Here is a 20,962-nt window from a genome sequence, read left to right as displayed (position 1 = left end):
GACAAATGAATAAATAAAGTGTTGAGACTGTTTTGGATATAATATTGATTTAATTAATAAATATTTTTGTTCATAATTTTCGCCTTACCTGATTTTACAATATTTTTCTCGAAAATCACAAAAATATCGATAACTTCAATACGAGTCCACAAATCTGCACACAACTTGGGGACGTAAGTCGGTTAGTAAGTGAAAGTTATGTGATGTGCGCACCGCATCAGATTTTTGACTTTGATTGACCTACGAAGTTTGAAAACTGTTAATCTGTATGAAGTGTAAATAATTATTGAAAAATTGGAGAAAAAAGGACACTTCAGATATGTGACTTCTGGTAAGAAAATGGAAGGGATAAAAAATAAATCTTTTTTTATTTTAAATAGATAATATAGACCAGAAAGGAATGGCTGATGGACAAATTAAGATAAGTGGGATTTAACATCGATCTCTATTCCAGAGATAAGAAATTTACTGGGAAAACCCCTTTAGTATGCATACAAACTTTTTAACACTGAATGCTACCTAGTTGCAGAGCAATTTTATTGTAACTAGGCTGAAATAAAACTCAGTCACTTTTTTTGAACAACAATCATAAGTGCCTTAATTGTGGATTTAAAATAACTTTAGTTATATTTGAAAATTTTGTAAAAGTAATTAGGAATTTATTTTAAGGGAATATCGGTGTTTTTTTATTACATCTTCCCTGTTCATTTCTAGCCTCAGAGGGCCTGCTCAATCCATGCTGTGAGGGTTAAGTTTTTATTCTATGGGACCGTCACAAAATATGATTCAATTCCCTCTCAGGCCGGATTCGAATGGGCGCCACTGCAGTTCTGAGGTTACTAGGACGACGCCTCAACTCCTTCGGCCGCAAACGGCCCTTAAATATTGGTGTTACAATATTTCTGTAATGGTCTATATTATGAAAGACAAGTGCTTGTAACATGTATAATACCTATGTATACTTCAGATGTCAGAAGAAGCCTCACCTATAAAAGTTTAAAATTGTGCGATTTAGTGAGCAATTGGAGCAACTGGATAGCTTAAAGAACAAAAAATCGAAGTACACCGCCGAGATATGAAATAATTATTCTACAATCATATTATCACGCATCCTGTCATAGACAGGCAGCACAAACTGATGTAGGGAAAGGCAAGCAAGAATACAACCTACTACGAAGAAATGTTCATGAATGATTAATTTTGAGTCTTATACACGTAAAACGTAAGTACTGTACTTTTTTATATTCTTTGCATAATAAATTATTCGATTCTTAACAATAAGATGGTGTGTGTTTTTGTCCTTTTTATAGACTCAGTAATGGGACAAACATGTTAAAAGTTTTTAATAAAAATGTTCAATTTTTTTTTCAAGGTTATATTCTAAATAGCTAATAAACACTATTTAGTTTATTTACAAAACTAAATAGCGTTTATAAGCTATTTAGATTGGTAAATTTTTCTTCCATAAGTTGGTAAATCAGATAAAACGTTTTTAAATTTTTATACGAGCTCATTAAAAAAAAAAAAAGAAATGAAATAAAAACCTACTGAACTGAAAGTGATTATTAAGTCTTAATGCATCCACAACAGTGAGAGATCTCTTCCATAGAATAGTATTTAATCTTATCGTTCGTTTCTGACTAAGAAGGAAGTTATTATATTAGATAACAGCATATGAAATTCCATAAACTGTTACGATATTTATGGCGCTGACGTGAGAACGACAGAAAGTATAAAAATCTGAAGCGATGCGCGCATCACATAACTTTCACTAAATAATTTACTGACGTCCCCAAATTTCATGTACATTAGTGAAGTTATTGCTATTTTTGTGATTTTCGAGAATAACAATCTAAATACCAGGAAAGGAAAAATTATGGACCAAAAAATTGTATTTTTCTGTTGCTATAAAAATTCGTTTTTAAGGGTTTCTCTAGGTGATGATAACGAACATAATTTTTGTTCTTACCAAAAATAAAACATTTTGACAAAAGATAACGGAGCATAACGCATTCAGGAAAAACCGGTCGCGGTTTTCCGTTCGAAGTAATATTCTGCAATTCTTCTATTTCAGTTAATCACAAAATTCTTTAATAGTTTGTATTTGTTTATTGTTTATTATTGTTAACAATGAGAACTGGTTATTTCTTTTTAAATAAACAAAATAAAAGGTACTTTGGAGGAAGATTGTTTAAAAATTCAGCATTTAAGCCCTGTCAGATTATTGAGGATAAGGCCTATTAATATTAAAGAGCATTTAAATACTAATTGATTCACTGAATTTAATCAAAATCGTAGGAGCCATTTTGGAGAAAATTAATACAATGTAAAAAACCGATTCAATTCCGATTCTGGAACTTCCGGTCAGTTGATTTTATCGAAAAAGTTGTTGTCTAATTCCAGGCATATACCTGCCTTAAATATGCAATTTCAGTTTGTTGCTAATTTTTCATTTTTGGGCTAGGCTCACATTCACACAGAGACCATTTTGTGAAACTCAGTTATTTGGACTCAGGGGACCTCAAAACGTGAATTTCCGTCGAAAACTGCAGTTGAAATTTTACAGGAACCCAATAACTTTCCCTTACTATATATTCCATATATAGCTAAGTTTAAGTAAAATATCGAATTTTCGTTTTTTTGTGGAAATGACGAAAATCAACCAATGCCAATCGTGTAGAGAAAAAAAAAATTATAATGCAAATCTAATTTTTCATATTCTCCTTTCTAAGAGGTGTTCAAAATACAGACTTCATTTCTTTTTTAAGGGAACTAAAGTCTCAACTCAGCTATGAATAATTTTTAGTTATATAATATATTAATATTTATAACATAATAATAGGTATATTCTTATAAATAATAATATATAATATTATATAAAAAGCCATGATAGGGCCATTTGCGAACACCACGGCGATTTACGATCCGAGGAGATATTGAGGGTTTAATCTGCTGCCAATAGGAGCCTCCTCTGCAACACTGGTCCATTGCTCAGCTGTTGTCTAATGTACATAATGCTCTGTTCCAGTCCACATTCGATTATGCAGCTGAGATTGCTGAATTTGCCGATAGATCGGGCGATGATAAGGGACATCGGAGTGTGAAAGCTGTACTGCAGTCACAACGTGAAAATACATTTGAGGAATGAGTCAATTGCAGGTGGTAAGGCATTAGAGTATACCATTTCAAAGAAACCCAGAAAGCGAACAAGTTTATGTATGATTAACAATTACTTACGGGCTCTGAATGGTCCAGTGCCTTAAAGTTGAATATAAATTATGTACTCCTACGTGGAGACCCAGGTATCAGCGGACAGGATAGAGAAGTTGGGTCCCTCTGTTGCAAATCAAACAGAAAGCCTGAACAGAACTCCAGCACATTTACTGGGGAAATGCCCCAACAACTCTCTTCTCATAACACGCCGACATCATAGAGTAATGTAAACTACGTGTTAATGAAGCTCCTAATAGAAAGAGATTTTGCATGCTTCAACAAGGTCTACTGTGTGAATCCACACGATATACGAATATTGTCGCTTTTCCTAAGACGGGGAAGCCAGAAATCATTCTGGATCCCACTGTAAGATATAAAAATAATGACTTTGACCAGGCAAATAAAGTGGAAAGGGAAAAAAATGAAATTTTCGATAAATGCATCCCTTTTCTTAAGGAAAAGTTCCACGAGGACTTCAGAGAAAGAGATTTCACCTGAGAGGCCTCAGATTCAGAGCTCATGGAACAATACCCAACACAACTAGGAGCTTCATCTCGATATCCAGGACATGTAAAAGATGGCGGAGAATATAATACTTGACTCCCTAGGAGTTATCCACCACACCATGCATGGAAACTGATGAGTAATAAAATCATCCAGGCGAAGGACGACATACATACATTGCATATTTTACTGGTTATTTTATTATTTTTATGATTGCTGACTTCCCCCTTCCTTCCTTCCACCCCCTCTCTCTCTCTCAGTTTTGTTCAATTGATGTTAAAGAAGGGAAAAATAAGGGGGGAAAAAGAGATACATTGGGTTGGAAGAGAAAATATGGAAAAAAGGTTGAAAAAAAAATAGAAAAAAAGGGATAAATAAAAAAAATAAAGTAGAGTGTAGAAAGAAGAAGAAAAATAACCAAAGTGATAAAACAAAAAAAAAAGTCATATAATATCATTATTTATTATTTAGTTGACTATGCCTATATTATGTAAAAAGTATTGTCTAAATAGATTTAAGTAAGTATGCTGTGCTATTAGGAACCCAATGCAGTTGGACAGCACAAACTTTTTTTTAAATTAAAGTTTTTCTCTTTTTCTATAATATATAAATGATTATATTATATTATTTATATATTATAAATTTGTAACATAATGATGACTAGTGATCCTCGTCCACATGTCCCTATGAGCTACAAGTCTTCTCCATCTCTATATTCCCAGTCAGCCCAGGTGCACATACATGCCAAAAAGCCACCTCAGATGTGGTCTTCTTCCTTATACCAAGTGATACAGCATCCTTCTCAGTAGGCGATTCTCTGGCATTTTTACTAGGTGGCCGAAAGAAAATAATTTAGAACTTTTTCTTGTTTAGGAATAAATACTTTCCCTTACCCCACCTTAGAGATGGTACCAAATACTCATTTTTTCTAACTTGCATAATGTATGGGCCAATCCCCTTTTAAAGAAAGTGCAACATAGCTCCAGTTGATCATTTGTGAGATATCCATGGATTGGTGAGTGTTACTCAAAAATATCTATTTTATCTACCTGATCCATCTTTTCCTGATTGAGTTTATAGTAATTGAGAGGTAGCTAAATGAGCTATGCTGTCTGTATAAAAAACAATATTAATCACAGTCACTTATTATTATTTCAACTGCTGCGGACGATGAATAAATGACTTAATGAAGCCATCTATTTTTCTTCATAAACATTTGCTGTTCTGATAACACAGAATACTGCCAAGGACCCTTCACCTTCAATGTTCTTTAAATTACCTCAGTAAAACAGTATTTTTCTAGATCCTTTTATCAAAGAGAAACTATGGGGCATATTGAGGTCAATAAATAAAGTATGTACAATAAGTCAATATATAAATATAAATATTGATCATTTATATAACTTCTTATATGAACAAATATAATTTCCAAATTATAAAAAAACTTAAAATTAAAGAGATATAATATAAATTTTGATTTAAATATCAAATAATTTTTATGATTACTATAAAATATTTGGTGGTTGGATATTGATTGAAGTTCACGGCTGAATGAGATGACTTCTTTATAATAATTCCTTATAATTATTTCTGCTTCAGAACTCCACTTAAATTGACTTTAAATATTTTTTTTCAATTATTATTGTGGTTACTTTGATCATGATCACATTTAATATATAAATATATAATATTTAATCATACCGTCTATTTATTATTATTAACATTTAATGAATTTTGCAATCATTAAAAATAACTTCTACTTGACTTTGATCCACATAGGACTAATTTTGGTAGCTTCTGAGAAAGAACTGTTTGATCTCTTTTTCCAATGCCAGATACCTGATTAAAATTGAAATAAACAAGAGTCTCTTTTATTTTTTAAAGTTTAATTGCTGTCTCTTTATGTTCAAAAAAATTACTGATTATTTTTTTAGGATTTTATAACTTAGTTCATTTTTTGGATTTAAAATAACACGTTTTACAAGTTCTCACTGCCATTTTATATAGTTAGTTAAAGTGCTCAGCGATCAGTGTTTATTTTATCTAGACTGCTCTGTTCTGGTCTTTTAACAAAAATTAATTTTATGTTCAAATATTTAAAATATTGAAATTTACAAAAAATAAATAAACTAATTTCATATATAAATGCACAAATTAATGTTATTTGTCTTTGTACCGCACCCAGACCATCTTCCTTTTCTATTAAAGTTGATCAACTTTTTCTTATATTATTGATGATATTCACTTTAATTTGCTCAATTACCAAAGTCTGTGTTCTGTTCAATTACAGTTAATGCTTTTATTTAACAAGATATTAAACATATCACCATATATATGAAATTCTCTGTGGTTTGAAATATTGGCTTGAGTTGTGCTATTCCCTATATATTTTGCATTGTATATTTTTTATCAATCATAATAGACACAAAACAAGAGGAATTAACATTCACAGTTTTTTTTTACTTTCATTATTTCCATAAAGGAAAAATAATTTGCATTGTGATAATTTATTAAAATTTATTAAGATAAAATAACCTTCATGAGCATAAATAAAATACAAGTAAAGGAAATAGTAAGGTTACAATAAAACTTGGACTTTTTAAATCCATGCTGCTTCCTTTCAAATCATACCAATGACCACATTGTCGAAATGTCTGACACATATTTAGAATCTCTTCTGGGGATCCTATTTGCAAAATCATAGCCATTCCTAGTTCCATGTGATTAGTTATATGACAGTGAAGTAGCCAAAATCCTGGAAAAAAATTATTAAATTATTAATTTAACAAAGTTGAAAAAAAAAATGAAAAGAACTCCTAATAATTATTCATCATGTCTAATGGTTTTAGATGTCACTTTTAATTCATTTATATCTTATCCTTCTCCACTGCTACCTACCATCATGTTGGTGGTGCTAGTTTTTATGTAAACAAAATAGAGGTTTTTGATCTAATCATTGTCAATTGTAGTTTGGTTTTTAGGAAAATCAATGAAAGATGTATAATTTAAATTATTTAACTAAAGTAGGCTTTATATCACTTCACTACATTTAAATGTTGCTAACATTTAAATTATCGGCATTCAATATTTAAAAAATTTAATGAATTTTCGGCAATGCAACATTTAACATTTCGGTTAATAAAGTCATTTTCAGGTGCAAATCTTATGTGGAGTTCTAGCGTGAGATAACCCCATTTACTTACAGCTCCACAAAACAACAAACTTCACCTAAACCCTGTAAAGTAAAAATCAGCTAACTATAGTTTAATAGGATAATTAATCTTCACTTTAAATTGAATAATAAAATAGGTAAAAAAAAGTAATAATAATAAAAAATTGTATGTTTTTATCTTAAGAATTGAATTTCGATTCAAATGATAACCAAAACCTACATTTGTAACTCATTAAGTTTCCTTTTGTAGAAAAAAGGAAGATATTTTGGATTTTAAGTGAAATTAGAACCTTTTTTTTCCAATAGTTACAAAATAATAATAACTACAAGTCTGATTGAAAGGTTTGCCATTTTGTGTTTAAAGTTGGTAAAATTTTCTGTAGTGTGAAACCAAGAAGGGCTCTGTACAGTACTTTCTAAGACACAACACTTAAAGTATTGATGATTTTCTTCAAGAGGTCATAAATCGTTGCAATTGTCCCTTCTTTTGTAAAATATTCATTCTATGAGAACAATCATGTAGACCAAATTTGAAATAAATTTAATTATTTTTCATTCAACCTTGCATTAAAAAAAAAAAAATCATGTTCACTGTTTTATTCTAGTAATATTACCCAAACAACCTTCCTCGAGTTTTATTATTCAATAGTCAAAATACTAATTATAGATTATTATGTTAGATTTTTAAAAAATTAACTGCAAAAACATTTACCTGGATTATCAGTAAAAAATCTAACGATTGCATATCCTTTATTTGGCACTGAAACTGTATCTTTAGATATAGGATTTTTCAAATTCTTTTCTATTAAATCATATTCATTCTTATCTTTTATATCATCTAATGTTTCATTGATACCAAGAAGTCCCATACCAACAATGTAGAACTTATATCCATGTAAGTGAACTGGATGATCTTGATTTCTATCTTTAGCTGGTATATAAAAAAAAAAATGTTAATATCAGCATGTGTATTGAAGTAAACATTTAAAAAGAAAAAAAAAAAAAAAAAAAAAGGAAAACCTACTAATATCAACAAAAACATCAACTAAAGAATTTTTAGGCAGTTCTTGTAAATAAGTACATTTACAAAAATCATCCTTGCAAAATTTGTCTTTATTTTCACGTGTGCATACTTCTGGGCTTTTAAACTTATTTTCCAAAAATGAAACTCCTGGATACATAAAGCTGATATTATCAAACTGATGCCAAGCTCCAGGGAATCTAGCACTATCTGAAATACAAATACTCATTACCATTATTGTTACAAGTTGAGATATTTATCAAAACAAATTAAATACTGAATTTACCAAAGTTTCTAGAATGGATTTGAACATACAGCTTAACGTCTGGTTTCCCATAAAAAAAGTTTTGTTCATTTTCTGTAGAATTCAAGTCAGAAAGGAAAATCAGAGACTTACTTGAATAATCATAAGTTGCAACTTCATTTGGGTTGAGGAGCTAATAAAAAAATAATAAAGTTCTCATTCTGGATTTTAACATGGTTCATAAAACAACAAAAGTTTTATTTTTTTATGGTCATTAGTGACATATTATCTTTTTTTAAATTTATTATACATTAATCAAACAAGACTAACTTACTATCCCATTCCTGTCAGCTTCCTCATAAGAAAAAGTATATGACGAAGGTAAGGTACTACCATCATAACAAAGAAATGCCACTTCATTAACACTAGTTTTATCTTTTCTACAATCTCCAATTGCTCTGAACCGCATAGCATAGCAACTCTCTTCCTCAAACGCTTTTAGTACAAAATCAAACCTATCCCCTGCTCCAACCATTAAGCTGTCAACTGCAATAAAAACAACTGAGAATAAGATTAAAATAATTATTATTAATTTAATTTATATTTATAATTTAATTTGAGTTATATTATTTTGTTACTGGTTGTTATTTTTACACTCTTAACTAATTATTTTACTAAATATTTTGTATACATCATTCCTCCCACCATTCAAACATTGGCTGCTACTTACGCTGATGGTACAACAATTTTAATAATGAACCACAACTCCCGACTTGCCTCACTGGCATAAGATCACTTACTAGATTTGCTCAAATGGTTTTTATTCTGGAAAATGGAATTAAATCATAGACAACAAATAATGATCATACTAAAACACCTGTCCACTAGTTCACATCAGCAACAACCAAACTCTTCAGATGAACCCAGAACGTTGGACTAACATTTGACTGAAGGAGGAGTAGGGGCTCATGCATCAAAAAGAATAGAAAGGCTCTTAAAAAATGACTAATATTACAGTACTATATTTTTATCTAATCGTTGAAACTAAAACTTTTACTGAAACTTAAAAACATAAACATAGCTAAATAAAAAATATTTGGATATATGCTTCGCAGGTTTAGGTTTCAGTAAAAAAGATGCACCTACAAAAACTAAAATCTTTACACTCTAAAGTTTTAGGAAAAATAATGAATTTTGTCACTTTAAGCTCCTATAAAATAACAAAATTATACATACAAAGTTACACCAACTATTGATAAAAACTTAAGCATTATTTTTTCAGTTTTCACAATAAGGTTTATGGACATAACAACAGACTGACAATATGAGCATGGCAATATGACATAACCATTAGGAGGGGACTAAAAAGGAGTTTGATGAAAGATCTCCTTTAGTGAATTAAGAGGGTAAATTGTAACCAGGAAGAACTGCTGCTGGACACTACCCTTCCTCATGGCTTATTTTTTATAACTTTCTTATTATCATCATATTTGCTGATATTGGTGAATACTGTGATAAGTAAGAATGAAGAAATGAAGTTAAAAATAAACAAATTAATTAATGAAAAATAATTTATAATATCATAGGATACTTTACCTCATTCCAAAGTGTTTGTACACAATATAATTGTTATATTTACCTTCCAAAGGCTCAAAAAAGGAAGTTTCACTGGCTATCACTTTCATTTTGTGTTTATCAATTGACATTTGGATAGGACAATATATAGCACTATTATGAATCAATCGAAATCTGTATCTGAATCCCTAAAATATTGAAATTTGAAAATATTAATTAGTCAACAATTAGCGATTCCAATCATTTCCAACAAAAGGCAACAAAAAATTACCTTTCTAACATTGAACTGTTCTCTTGGTGTTGTTATGTTGGTATTATTCATGTGAAACTTCACATGACCTCCTTTACCATTTATCAAGAGTCCATATCCATTAACAGAACCATTTCTATGTAATATTGAAGTCAAGACATCAGATGTAGGCTAAAAACATAGAAGATTTTTTTAAATGGTACAAAAAAAAAATAGTATTTTATATAATAAAACATTTTTTAGGAAATGTGTTTTTAACTAAAAATCCTTAATCAAATAGTAAGCTTAGTCGAAATATTAAAAATTGAACCAAAACAATGTTCATGATAGACACCCTGTTCTAATAGTATTTAACCATTAATCAGTTAAATATTATTAAAAATAAGTTCATGCCCTGTTTAAATTAAAGTCATAGAAGTAAACTAAGCAAAAGTGTTATGACTTACGTGATAGATAAGGTACTAATGAAATGTAATAATTCAATGAGGAATAATAAATAATAATAATCAGTTTTTCTTATTTTATTTCAGTCTATTATTTTCATCTCAGAGCTAATGGTGAAAAAAATACTAGTGTGTGTGTGAATATGTGAGTTAGTGAGTAATAAAATGAAAGATACTTGTATTGCAATAAACATTAAAAGAGATGTCACTACCTCTATTACTACTCATGATAATATTTATCAACCAACCAACCCAAATATCTAGGACTAAAATTCAGAATTCTCAAAGCTTATATAAAGAATATATTCTCTATTCATCAAAACATTAGCATTTACAAGTATTGTACTACACTTATTTATCTAAATTGTGACTGAGATATTACTGTTTAAGCAGAAGAGCTGATCAAACTGGAGTGTTTTGAAAAAAAAAATCAATTTAATCCATATTTTATGTAAAAAATAAATTACAATACGAAAACTAATCAAGAGACTATGTTTATATTTATATAAAATGATGTTTTAACTTATTATCCCAATATATTATAGCTTTAAATAGACATTTCTTCAGATACATGGTTTAATTTAAGTGTAAAAATAATCATTCGGCTTTTAATAGTAATCACAAAATGAGTTTTTTTGTTCTTCCACTGAACTTAGCGTTTTCTGACTTATTTTAATTAGCTAAAAGTTCTTCTTAACCAGAACAACACCCCACAGGGAAGCAAGGCCGTCTGCAACTATGACCATAAGTTATTTCTCTACTGAGCTGCAATTCTCAAGTTTAGGATGCCCAGAATGGACTGAGCATTATTTGTCATCTCATTAGCCCAGCCTAGATCTATGGCATGCCTCTGTCTGTGTAGCCATTCGTCTAGCATCTTCCTCGGAATTATCTCTTCGGTTATTTTTGCTGGATGTCCCTTCCACAGTAATCAACATATATTAATAACAGTGAAAATTCCAGCATCATTTTAATAAGTGTCACTGTATCACTGTGTTATTAGTGCACTGTCTCCAAAGTACATCATTATAAACCACCCCATAGATTCTATAAAGGATTTGTTGTTCAAATCCGCCAATTCCTGAGTTATCAGAAGTGTCCAGTATTTCAATCTATAAGTATACACGGGTCTCATAAGAGTCATATACAGGCGTACATTTTTGGTCATAGGATATCTCTGCTCTAAAGGTGCTGCTGGAATCCATAGTAGCACCTATTTGCAGCCATTATCCGACAATGGATTTCAACATTAATGGAGTTTCTGGAGTTCATCTCATCATCAAGTTCCACGAATTCTTCTACTTCTGCAAAGGTGTGCTGATCAATATAAACCTGTACGTCACTTTGACCTTGCCAGATAGATTCGCATGCATGTACTTCATCTTTGTTTCATTTAAAACTACTTTCATTCTTGCAATCTCCCTTTGTAAATCGAGAAAGGTGTCCCTTATCACTCCAAACGTCATTAAAGTCAATTTGATGTCTTCTGCAAAGGCTAGGATCGTAGTTGATCTGTTGAATACTGTTGCATCCACCTAGTTTTGGATATGGACAGTGCACACTCTAGGCTAGAAGTTTAAAAGAAGCCAGGCCAGGCAGTTACCTTGCCTGAGTATTTTGTGTATGCAAAATCTCTTGGATGTACTTTCTTGAACTCATACATTACACTTCATCTTCATTGTCATGTTGACCAAGCATATAAGTTTCTGTGGGATCTCTAGTTCTAGCATTGCAACATAGGATTCCTCATAGGAAACATTGTCATGGCCTCTCTTGATATGTTCATATAAGTGGTGCATCATCTATCAATCTAATCCTAAATTCTCTCACCCCTACATTAAGTTTCTTAAAAAGAACATCTAATTGGTAATTGACTTTCCTTGCATAAATTCTGTTTGATAACAGCCTATTTTATTTCGAGTAAAGAGTAGATGTTTGTCAAACAATACTCTTGAGAAGCTCTCGACTTCACAGTAGTTACAGCATTCCAGGACATCTCCTTTTTTAAATATAGGGCATATGACCATTTCATACCACTCGCTGGGTAATCCTTAAAAAGGGGTAATCCTCTTTGCCAAATGTTGATGAAAAGATTATGCAGAAATCTCACCAGTTCTTTACCACCTTTTTTGAACAATCTGCAGATAGACTATCTGATCTCAGGACACAATTATTATTCAACTGTTCTAAGGCCAGTTGAACCTCATTTTCATCTAGGGGCTGAAATTATTTTCCTCTCAAATGCTTTCAGCTTATCATCACACTCCAGTCTTTTGCTCTGTTCGTTCACAGTAGAAGATTTGCTATAGTAAGAAAAAAGCTCTCTTTGTAAGTGTAAGTTAATGACCTTACAATTGGAATAATTTAGTTATGATGATACCATAAATGCTGTCAACTGTGTGAAAGATTTATTCAACTTTTTTTTTGCTGCCAATTAATCCAGAGAGCTGATTAAGTAAGATTCTACTATAAATTATTATCTCACCTCTCTATATTTCCAATTATAACTTAAAAATAAATTATAATAATTGCATGATTGGAGGAGCCTGATGTGTCTAGTAATATTTATTACTAAATAAAAAAAAAAAAATACAAATTCCATTTCCGATAACAAAATTTTTTAAAAAAAATTTAAAAGCTCTAAATACTATTACATCAACTCTTTTATGGTTGTTTGTATTATAATGAAGGTTCATAAAATGTTTATTTATCAATTAAATTACCCTATCATACCAGTGCCAAACAGTTACTGTATGCTCAGGTAGATCAAAGTCATAAAGTGAGCTGACTGATACAGGTTCTTTACGCCTCACAATAAAAGCTCCATATAAGCCATCAGATTCTTGGAAACCTAATCAATAAGATAAAAAATAATTATTTTTTTATATTTAATTATATACATATATAGTGTGTGTCAGTAACTCCTCCCTACTTACATTGAGATAAAGCTAAGCAAAAAAAGGTAGTTTACCTGAATTATCCTGTAAGGATATCCAATTTAGAAATTTGGCAATAAGTTTGAAAAGTTTAATCTTGGATGTTTTCTCTTTGATTGTATTTTACATGTGATTTGTATAAGTCATGTTATCAGAGCAAGTTAACATTTTCAGTCACTTCACTGTTACTAATTTTTATTTTGTCTGTCAAAAATCCTGTGCCTTGGCTTTCTTAATTATCCCCCAAAGTGACTTTTTCAGACTGGTATTTATTAAAGTTTCAAAACAAAATCATATTATTATTTATTTTATTTAAATATATTATTATTTAATTTTTTTTCTGAGTTACTTTTGGAATCTGAAAAGACATCCTCATCTTAGATACACATATAGATCCAACAATTTGAATTGTAAATATTTTGTAAAAATTATAAGTATACATTTTGCTAATAGAAACATAGGAAAGTGACAACTGGGTCTGTACTCATAGATAAAAATACATTCAGTATTTGCTTTTACATTGTTTTAATTTTGAAATACCTACTTGAATGGCTATGCCACATATGAGTTCCAGCTGGAGATGCTGTAAAATTGTAAACAAATCGGTCACCAGGAAAAATTGGATATTGTGAAATTTGTGGCAATCCATCCATAAAAAATGATCCAACCTAAAAAAGTATATTTAATCATTAATTCATCTCTCTCTCTCTCTCTCTCTCTCTCTCTCTCTCTCTCTCTCTCTTTTTTTTTTTATCCTTCTTTCCCCCCGCTGTACCTTAGGGCAACCCTATACCAGCGGTACGTTCCAAACTTCCTAACACTTTAATATTCAGTCAAGAAAGGACTCGGTCACCAAGCTTCCTGCATCACAGGAAGCAAAGTTCCCAAGTGTTCAGGCCTGCACTCACGTTGGTCCAAATATCTCTGAACCAAAGTGAGGCATTGAGTAATATTTACAACAGTAGGGCACTAATTTTAACAACATAGCTAATGGGTTGCCTGCAACTGGAGAGCTGTTCCCACTAAACAGGGCTCCAGTAACTTCCTACCTACATTCAAGTGGGTCTGCTATGTATACATACATATGATTCTTACATTTGTAAACATATAGTTAATTATATTAATGAGGTGTAGATAGTTGACCATAGATTAATGATATAATTATATTATTTATATAAATAAATATGGTTTTGTTTATTTATGTTGTTCTTTGCTGACCGCACCCCCAGACAAACTTCTCCAGTAATTATATTAATCATGGTTTTATTTGGAAAACCTTCTTTGCAAACTTTTTGAATGCCCCAAACATATCAGGAGTTGCCACGAGTTCTTCTAGAGACTTAGGCGGCCAATCAAGCAAGGAGAACTCACCTGCTAAAGCGAGTCTGGCACAAGTGTACATAGGGCAGTCAAAAATAATATGTTTTACATCTTCCACGGCTCCGCAGTTACAGTTAGGATCATCCCTTTTTTTGAAGAAGTGTAACTTTGAATTTATGTTGCCATGCCCTGTAAGAAGCTGCACCGTCCAGTGGTCTGTCTCAACCCATTCATTTTTGACCCTTTTTCTAACATCTGGGAGGAACTCATGAGTCAGTCTTCCAGTTGAACAGTTATCCCACCTCCTCTGCGATTCTGATAAGACAATGTCGTCGATTCTACTAGAAACTTCCTCGAATCTTCCGCTAGAGCTGACGAAACAACTTGACCCAACACGGGCCAGCAAGCCTTTATTGTACTTGGCGATGGCAATCTGGATTCGAAGGTCTATTGGCAGTTGACCCGTAATTACTTGCAAGGCTGAAGTTGGCGCAGTCCTATAAGCTCCAGTCACAAGTAATAGAGCTCTTCTTTGTGCCTGTTCCAATAATTTAAGATGTGCGTACGTGAGATTTTCTCCCCAGGCAGGTACAGCATAGAGGGCGATTGGGAAGAAGGAAGCTTTGTATAATATTTCTCTGCACCTATATTTCAGGCCCCAGGTCGTTACTGCTATATTATTGAGGCAGCTGTAGCGAAAAACAGTTTTACTTTTAACTTCCTTTAAATGGTTGGTAAAGTTACACCTTTCGCCTAAAAGAACGCCTAAAAACCTAACTTCTGGTGATGGTTTGCAATTTGCATTATTATTATGGAACATAATATTTTCTACCTTACACTACAAAAGGGAACACATGATCATTATCAATAAAACTTTAATACATTATTTCAGTTCAAGAAATTTCACTTCTGTCAGCCAATCCCAAGACTGCCACAATTAATTTTTTTATAAGTTTGTTTTTGATTTCTTTTTTAACCATTCAGTGAAAATATTGATTAATCATGGTTGATTTTTCTTTAAAACAAATTATTTACTAGTTTTCCAGCAGAAGTTATAACAATACAAAAAATAGGAGATGTTACTTACCATGAGTCTGATATAATCAAATAATTTAAAATATGAAAAATTAATAATAAAGTATTTAAAAATTAATATATCTCTCTTATAATATTTTAGGGATAAATTGAAAGAGATTTCAAAATGAACTGTTAGGTTCAAGTTTTGTTTTGAAGAGTAAATTGGTAACCAAAATGATTTTAGGTTAGATCTGATCACTGACCTGATGGATTCCATGCCAGTGAATTGAAACAGTATCAGTCAAGAGTCTGTTCATTACATTCACAATAACTGTATCATTTTCACAAACCTGCACAAGCAAATTAAATACAAATAAATTAAAATATAAATCTGTGTTGTAAGCAAAACTAAAATCGTAAAGATAGAAAAAATTAATCTTAATGAAATTAGGGCCGCCTGTAGCTCAGTGGTTAAGACATAGTCTTACCAATTTGATGTCTATTAGCGGTGTCGGTTCGTATCCGGCCTGGGGCACAAAAAAATATGTAAAACTTTATGGTTTTCAAAATAATCAAAATTTAGTTAGGGAAATTTAATTATAGAGAGCAGAGTATGTAATATCAAAAAAACAATATCAAAAAGGTAAGTACAAAAAAAAGTTGAAAATACTTGATTAAATTAAATATAGATTTTAATTAATTTTGTTAAAATATTTCAATACTTACTTGGTAAGTAAACTTAATTGTTTAATTACACATTTTAGCCTTTCAGTCGTAGATTTAACTAATTTAAAAATTATCTTTCTTCCAATTATATTCCATCCAAGAATTAATTTTTCATAAAACCGAACAAATTTGAATATTATATATCTTGATTTATCTTTCCAGGTGGCAAAATAAATGCCCAGTTAAATTCATATCGGGTGATTTGGGAGTGGTCTTCAGAACTTTAGGGCAAATCTTCCATAATGATTCATTGATTACATCAATGTATTGAGGTCATTGTCTTGATAGAGGTTAAAATTTCTAACATTTAATAATTTTGGACTTTTTTCATCATTATGCAGCTGATTTTTACTTCAGTTTCCTTCTATTATATTTCCGATAGTAGACAGATATATCTTCAGGTCCTGAATAATTTTTGGAAAGTTTTTCTTTTTATTGTAAAAAAAAATTCAATGTTTGATTTTTTTCTTTTATGGCCTCTTTTAAACATTGCTTTTTTTTTTTTTTTTAGTTTCGATATCATTTACGTACATAAGAAGAAATGTTGGGGACATAAAATTATATTGAGGATAAGTGAGAATGTAAACAGTTGATGCAAATAAACAATAAGACTTTTGAATAATTTTAGCACCTAAGAATCTAAAATTTTCCCTCTCCAATCATATATTTTGTAAAATAAATTTGACTAGTGATTTTATTTATTGAGAACCTATTTAAAGTTAATATTAAAAAGATTATAAAGATATAGTTGCAAAAACATATTTATTAAATGGAAAACAATAATACTTTTGATAGTACACTTTTAGTGTACATACTGAAATTAACTAATGGAGGCATATATCTATGTTTGTGTATGAAAGTGAATATGGTATCCTTAAAGCACAATGTTTTTTATAAAAATTGTTCTTAGCTAGTGATTTAGTTTAGAAATTATTAATAATAATTTTTTAATGTTCCTTTCAATACTAAAACAATAATAGTTATTTTTTAAACGTGTTTTTGATTTATATATTAGTATAATTTTATTTAATCATTTTTTTATTTATTAACTACAGCAGTTAGGGCTTCTTAATGATTATATATATAAAAAAAAAAATGGTAATTATTTTTCTGACATATTTTAGAGGGTTTTACTGCAGAAGAACATAGTCATTATATGCATCTTAGGTTTGGCTAACTATAATAAGATAAGGCTTAGTTAGGTATTTCTGTAAACAACATTGATTCAAACATTATAAATCTCTTAATTCTATTCGATCCTTTTGAATTGTTATAAATCCTTAAATCTCTAAATCAAAACTCATATTTATTTGTCTTAAATTTTGGTGTTCTAAACTAATTTATTATTACCTGTTTTTAGATTATATAATCCATTTTCATTTTAATAAATAAGTGCAGTAATAAATACATTATATTGAACATATGATATGGTATAAAAAGTAGGCTAATAATTGTTAATGGTTCCGACAGACCCCACATAATGTGTTATCGGTTCAATATATTATCATTCTCATTATTGTTAATTTTTTTTTAAATTCAAGCAAGTTAAAACAATTTTTTTCATACATACCATTATTGGAGGCCCAGGTATCATATTATTTGCAACTGTGACTGTCTTGATATTACCTCCAGCCGGTATACATCCATCATTTAAACAATCTTCAGAAACAAAAGGACAGTTTGAACACTTGATATTCATTGTAGTTTCTAATGTGATGTTGAACTCGTATTCACATGTCATCGGTACTGTATCACATTCTCTGTAGCAAGGTCCATAATTATTGGCTGATCAAAGAAAATAATTCTCATCATAAATTCAATGAAAGTTTATAATGAATAGTTTATTTTAAAAATTTAAAGTTTCAAATAAAATTATCTGCAATGCTCTTTGAAATATTTAAATTATAAAAAGTAACCAGCAATTCATAGAAGACATGTTACCTCCTAACTAAAATTCTTTCTCTTATGATGACACAATTAAGGTAAGATCGATTTTCAAATTGTGTCCTATAGTAGCAGAAGAACTATTCCTACTAAGATATTATTAATAATTCGAACATTTACAAGTTTATGTCAAAGATCAAATTATTCCTATACGTTTTTCTACATTATTAGAAATTCCATAAGTACTAGAGGCACATTATTTTAGTTTCCAAAAATCCTATAAGTTTTTAAAATTTATTTTAGAATCATCTAGCTTTTAAAAGCATACTTTTTAAATTAAATCATGTTTAATTATAGAATTAAATTTGGAAGAATAAGCAATAATGAATTTTAGAAACATATCAACCAGCTCAAGGTAAGTTGGTATCTGGTGTTACATTAGACAAGTGATTGGAAAAAATGTCAACAGTACTTACTCTCTTTTCTTGCACCGATTGTTACGGCAGCTAGAATTTCCTGTAATATTATTTAAAACAATTTGATTAATAATTAAAACAAAATTTTTCTCAGATGAGTATTTCATAGCCAATAAATTACTTAAAACGCATACCATGAGGCAAATTAAAATCCACAACATTTTAACAGTGGAATTTAACTGCAGACACTGTGGAAAATCCTCATTACTTAAATGTGTAGAAAGAGTGAGCAAGAGAGGATTAAATTTATCTAAATTGCAGTTGTGTAAGAAATTGGTGGTGTAAATGTTTGGGTTATGTCTATGATTAAGGTCAAACCATTGAAGTAAGCTTGTTTTTTATAAAACTAAACACTGATTAGCATGTGAATTGAGTTATCCAAATTAAACATTTTTTAAGCATTTTAGATTTATATAAATGCTTTGTTTGTTTATGCTAGTGTTTCATTAATAGAAAAATAGATAGATCTGTTGGATGATCTGATCTGATGGATTGCTGAGTACCACTGAAAATAAAAAACTTAAATTCAATCAGTCTATGAGCTCATTAAATATGTCCAAATTTGATGGAGATCTGCTCTTTCAATATTCAAAGAAGTTTGTGATTGAAAATTTGTTATGTTTCCTTTAATTTCCTTTAGTACCAAGCATTTTAAATATTAATTCGCAATTCGATGTACAACTTTCATCATTCACTCAATAAAAGTTAGTAACACAAACCAATTTTAAAGTGTTGTTATAAGTTATTAATAATTTTCTTAACCCACAATAAAGTAATTTATTATGTCATAAGAAAAACAAATAATGAAAGCCAAAAAAAAAAAAAATTTTTTTTAAAAATTACTCCTAGGTTTTATTAAAACAAAATAATAAAAACAACCTTAGGAGAAAAAATTTAGTGGAGCTTCAATTTTAGTAAGTGTAAATTATTATTATTATCATTATGGCACTATGGTCCTGCAAGAACCAGGCCTCCACTTCAGCCAACTAATCTATACTAGTACATGAGCCCAAGAGGAGAAAAAAAGGCAGATATTTCATCCAATTTTAGATTAATTTAATGAAAACTATCTATAATTACAAGCCTAAATTGATGAGTCTGCCAAGTATAGTTTGAAGGAATAAAAAACGGGGGTTATTCCAAAACGTTAAAAAAAAAGTATTTTTCATATCTTTAAAACTACAAACAACTTAGAAAACCTAAGAGTACAGTAAATTTGTCATTTAACGTACAGTAAATTTTCTAAAATATGAGCCCTAATAACTCTAATTTACGTTAGGTTTTTTAATGTTGTTGGTAGTTTTAAAGATATATAGCTCCGAATGAAAAATAATTTTTTTTAACGTTTTGAAATAGCCACCGTTTTTTATTCCTTCAAACTATACTTGGCAGACTCATAAATTTAGGCTAATAATTATACATAGTTTTCATTAAATTAATCGAAAATTGGGGTGTAATAACTGACTTTTTCTCTCCAGCTCTTGTACTACACGGTCTCTTGCTTTCTCTTTCCATATGTCATCATTCCAAATCTTCAAATCCTCCTCCACATCGTCCAATCATTAGTCAACTCTCTGGGCTATTAAACGCCATCCAGAGATGTTATGAGTAAGACGTTAGATTTTAGTGGATCAGAAGTTTCTATAGTAATCTTTATTGATTATAATAATACATTCATGAATATTACAACATATGAAATTATTATTAAACCTAAAAGAAATAATAACGAAAGTTCATGTTTCTAATAAGTTTAATTTCACAAAGCTTGCGGATATACAATATTTTTTGTTGTTCTATTAGATGTGTGTGTGTTTTACGTATGATGACGTACTTTACTGAATGCTTATTTTGGCTTTTGTAATCTTAAATACATATAACCTCATTGAATGGAATCAGCAATATTTTTCTTATGTATACAAAAAAAAAAAAAAAAAGCATTTATAATAACCTTTAAATGTATATAGAGCAATATCAAGAAACATTAACATACAAAATTACTGAAATTATAAAAAACTTTTTTTTTTCAACCAACCCCCGTGGTAATATCTTATCCCGAGTTTCCACTTCCAATACATATGCTATCCTCTCGCCCAAAAATCCTACTTATTAGCCTACATCCCTAAAAGAACGGCCGGATATCCTTGACATATTTATCACCTCCCAGATCTCCTCCTCTCAAAC

The 20,962-nt window shown here is 30.2% G+C and overlaps 1 protein-coding gene across 3 annotated transcripts; it reads right to left on the bottom strand.

The window, feature by feature from the left end:
• Positions 1 to 6,197: 6,197 nt before the first annotated feature.
• LOC106677867 (uncharacterized) lies at positions 6,198 to 19,069 on the bottom strand. 3 transcript variants are annotated; one of them, XM_014416043.3, is made up of 13 exons: positions 18,916 to 19,068; positions 18,782 to 18,821; positions 17,992 to 18,206; positions 15,959 to 16,045; positions 13,903 to 14,026; positions 13,146 to 13,273; positions 10,001 to 10,150; positions 9,794 to 9,917; positions 8,489 to 8,700; positions 8,197 to 8,347; positions 7,914 to 8,120; positions 7,602 to 7,820; positions 6,198 to 6,472 (listed from the first exon to the last, which is right to left on the bottom strand). In XM_014416043.3, the coding sequence occupies exons 1-13, from the start codon at positions 18,940 to 18,942 to the stop codon at positions 6,255 to 6,257; spliced, it is 1,902 nt and encodes a 633-aa protein (XP_014271529.1). In that variant the 5' UTR covers positions 18,943 to 19,068; the 3' UTR covers positions 6,198 to 6,254. The 3 variants fall into 3 exon arrangements, with proteins under 3 accessions (XP_014271529.1, XP_014271530.1, XP_014271531.1); XM_014416045.2 differs by having other exon boundaries at positions 6,199 to 6,472; positions 17,992 to 18,181; positions 18,916 to 19,002; XM_014416044.3 differs by lacking the exon at positions 15,959 to 16,045 and having other exon boundaries at positions 18,916 to 19,069.
• Between the last annotated feature and the right edge of the window lie 1,893 nt (positions 19,070 to 20,962).

Source organism: Halyomorpha halys, unplaced genomic scaffold (genome assembly GCF_000696795.3).
Source record: "Halyomorpha halys isolate HHAL.00 unplaced genomic scaffold, Hhal_1.1 Scaffold110.1, whole genome shotgun sequence".
NCBI lineage: Eukaryota > Metazoa > Arthropoda > Insecta > Hemiptera > Pentatomidae > Halyomorpha > Halyomorpha halys.
Note: the sequence above shows the minus strand (reverse complement) of the source record. Positions and strands in the feature narration are given on the sequence as shown.

Coding starts and splice junctions, on each gene's coding strand:
- LOC106677867 (XM_014416043.3), bottom strand. CDS start 18,942: ATGTTGTGGATTTTAATTTGCCTCATG. Junction 13,274..13,902: donor TATGTGGCATAGCCATTCAA/GTAGGTATTTCA, acceptor CTTATTGATTAG/GTTTCCAAGAATCTGATGGC. Junction 7,821..7,913: donor TGATGTTTTTGTTGATATTA/GTAGGTTTTCCT, acceptor TTTATATACCAG/CTAAAGATAGAAATCAAGAT.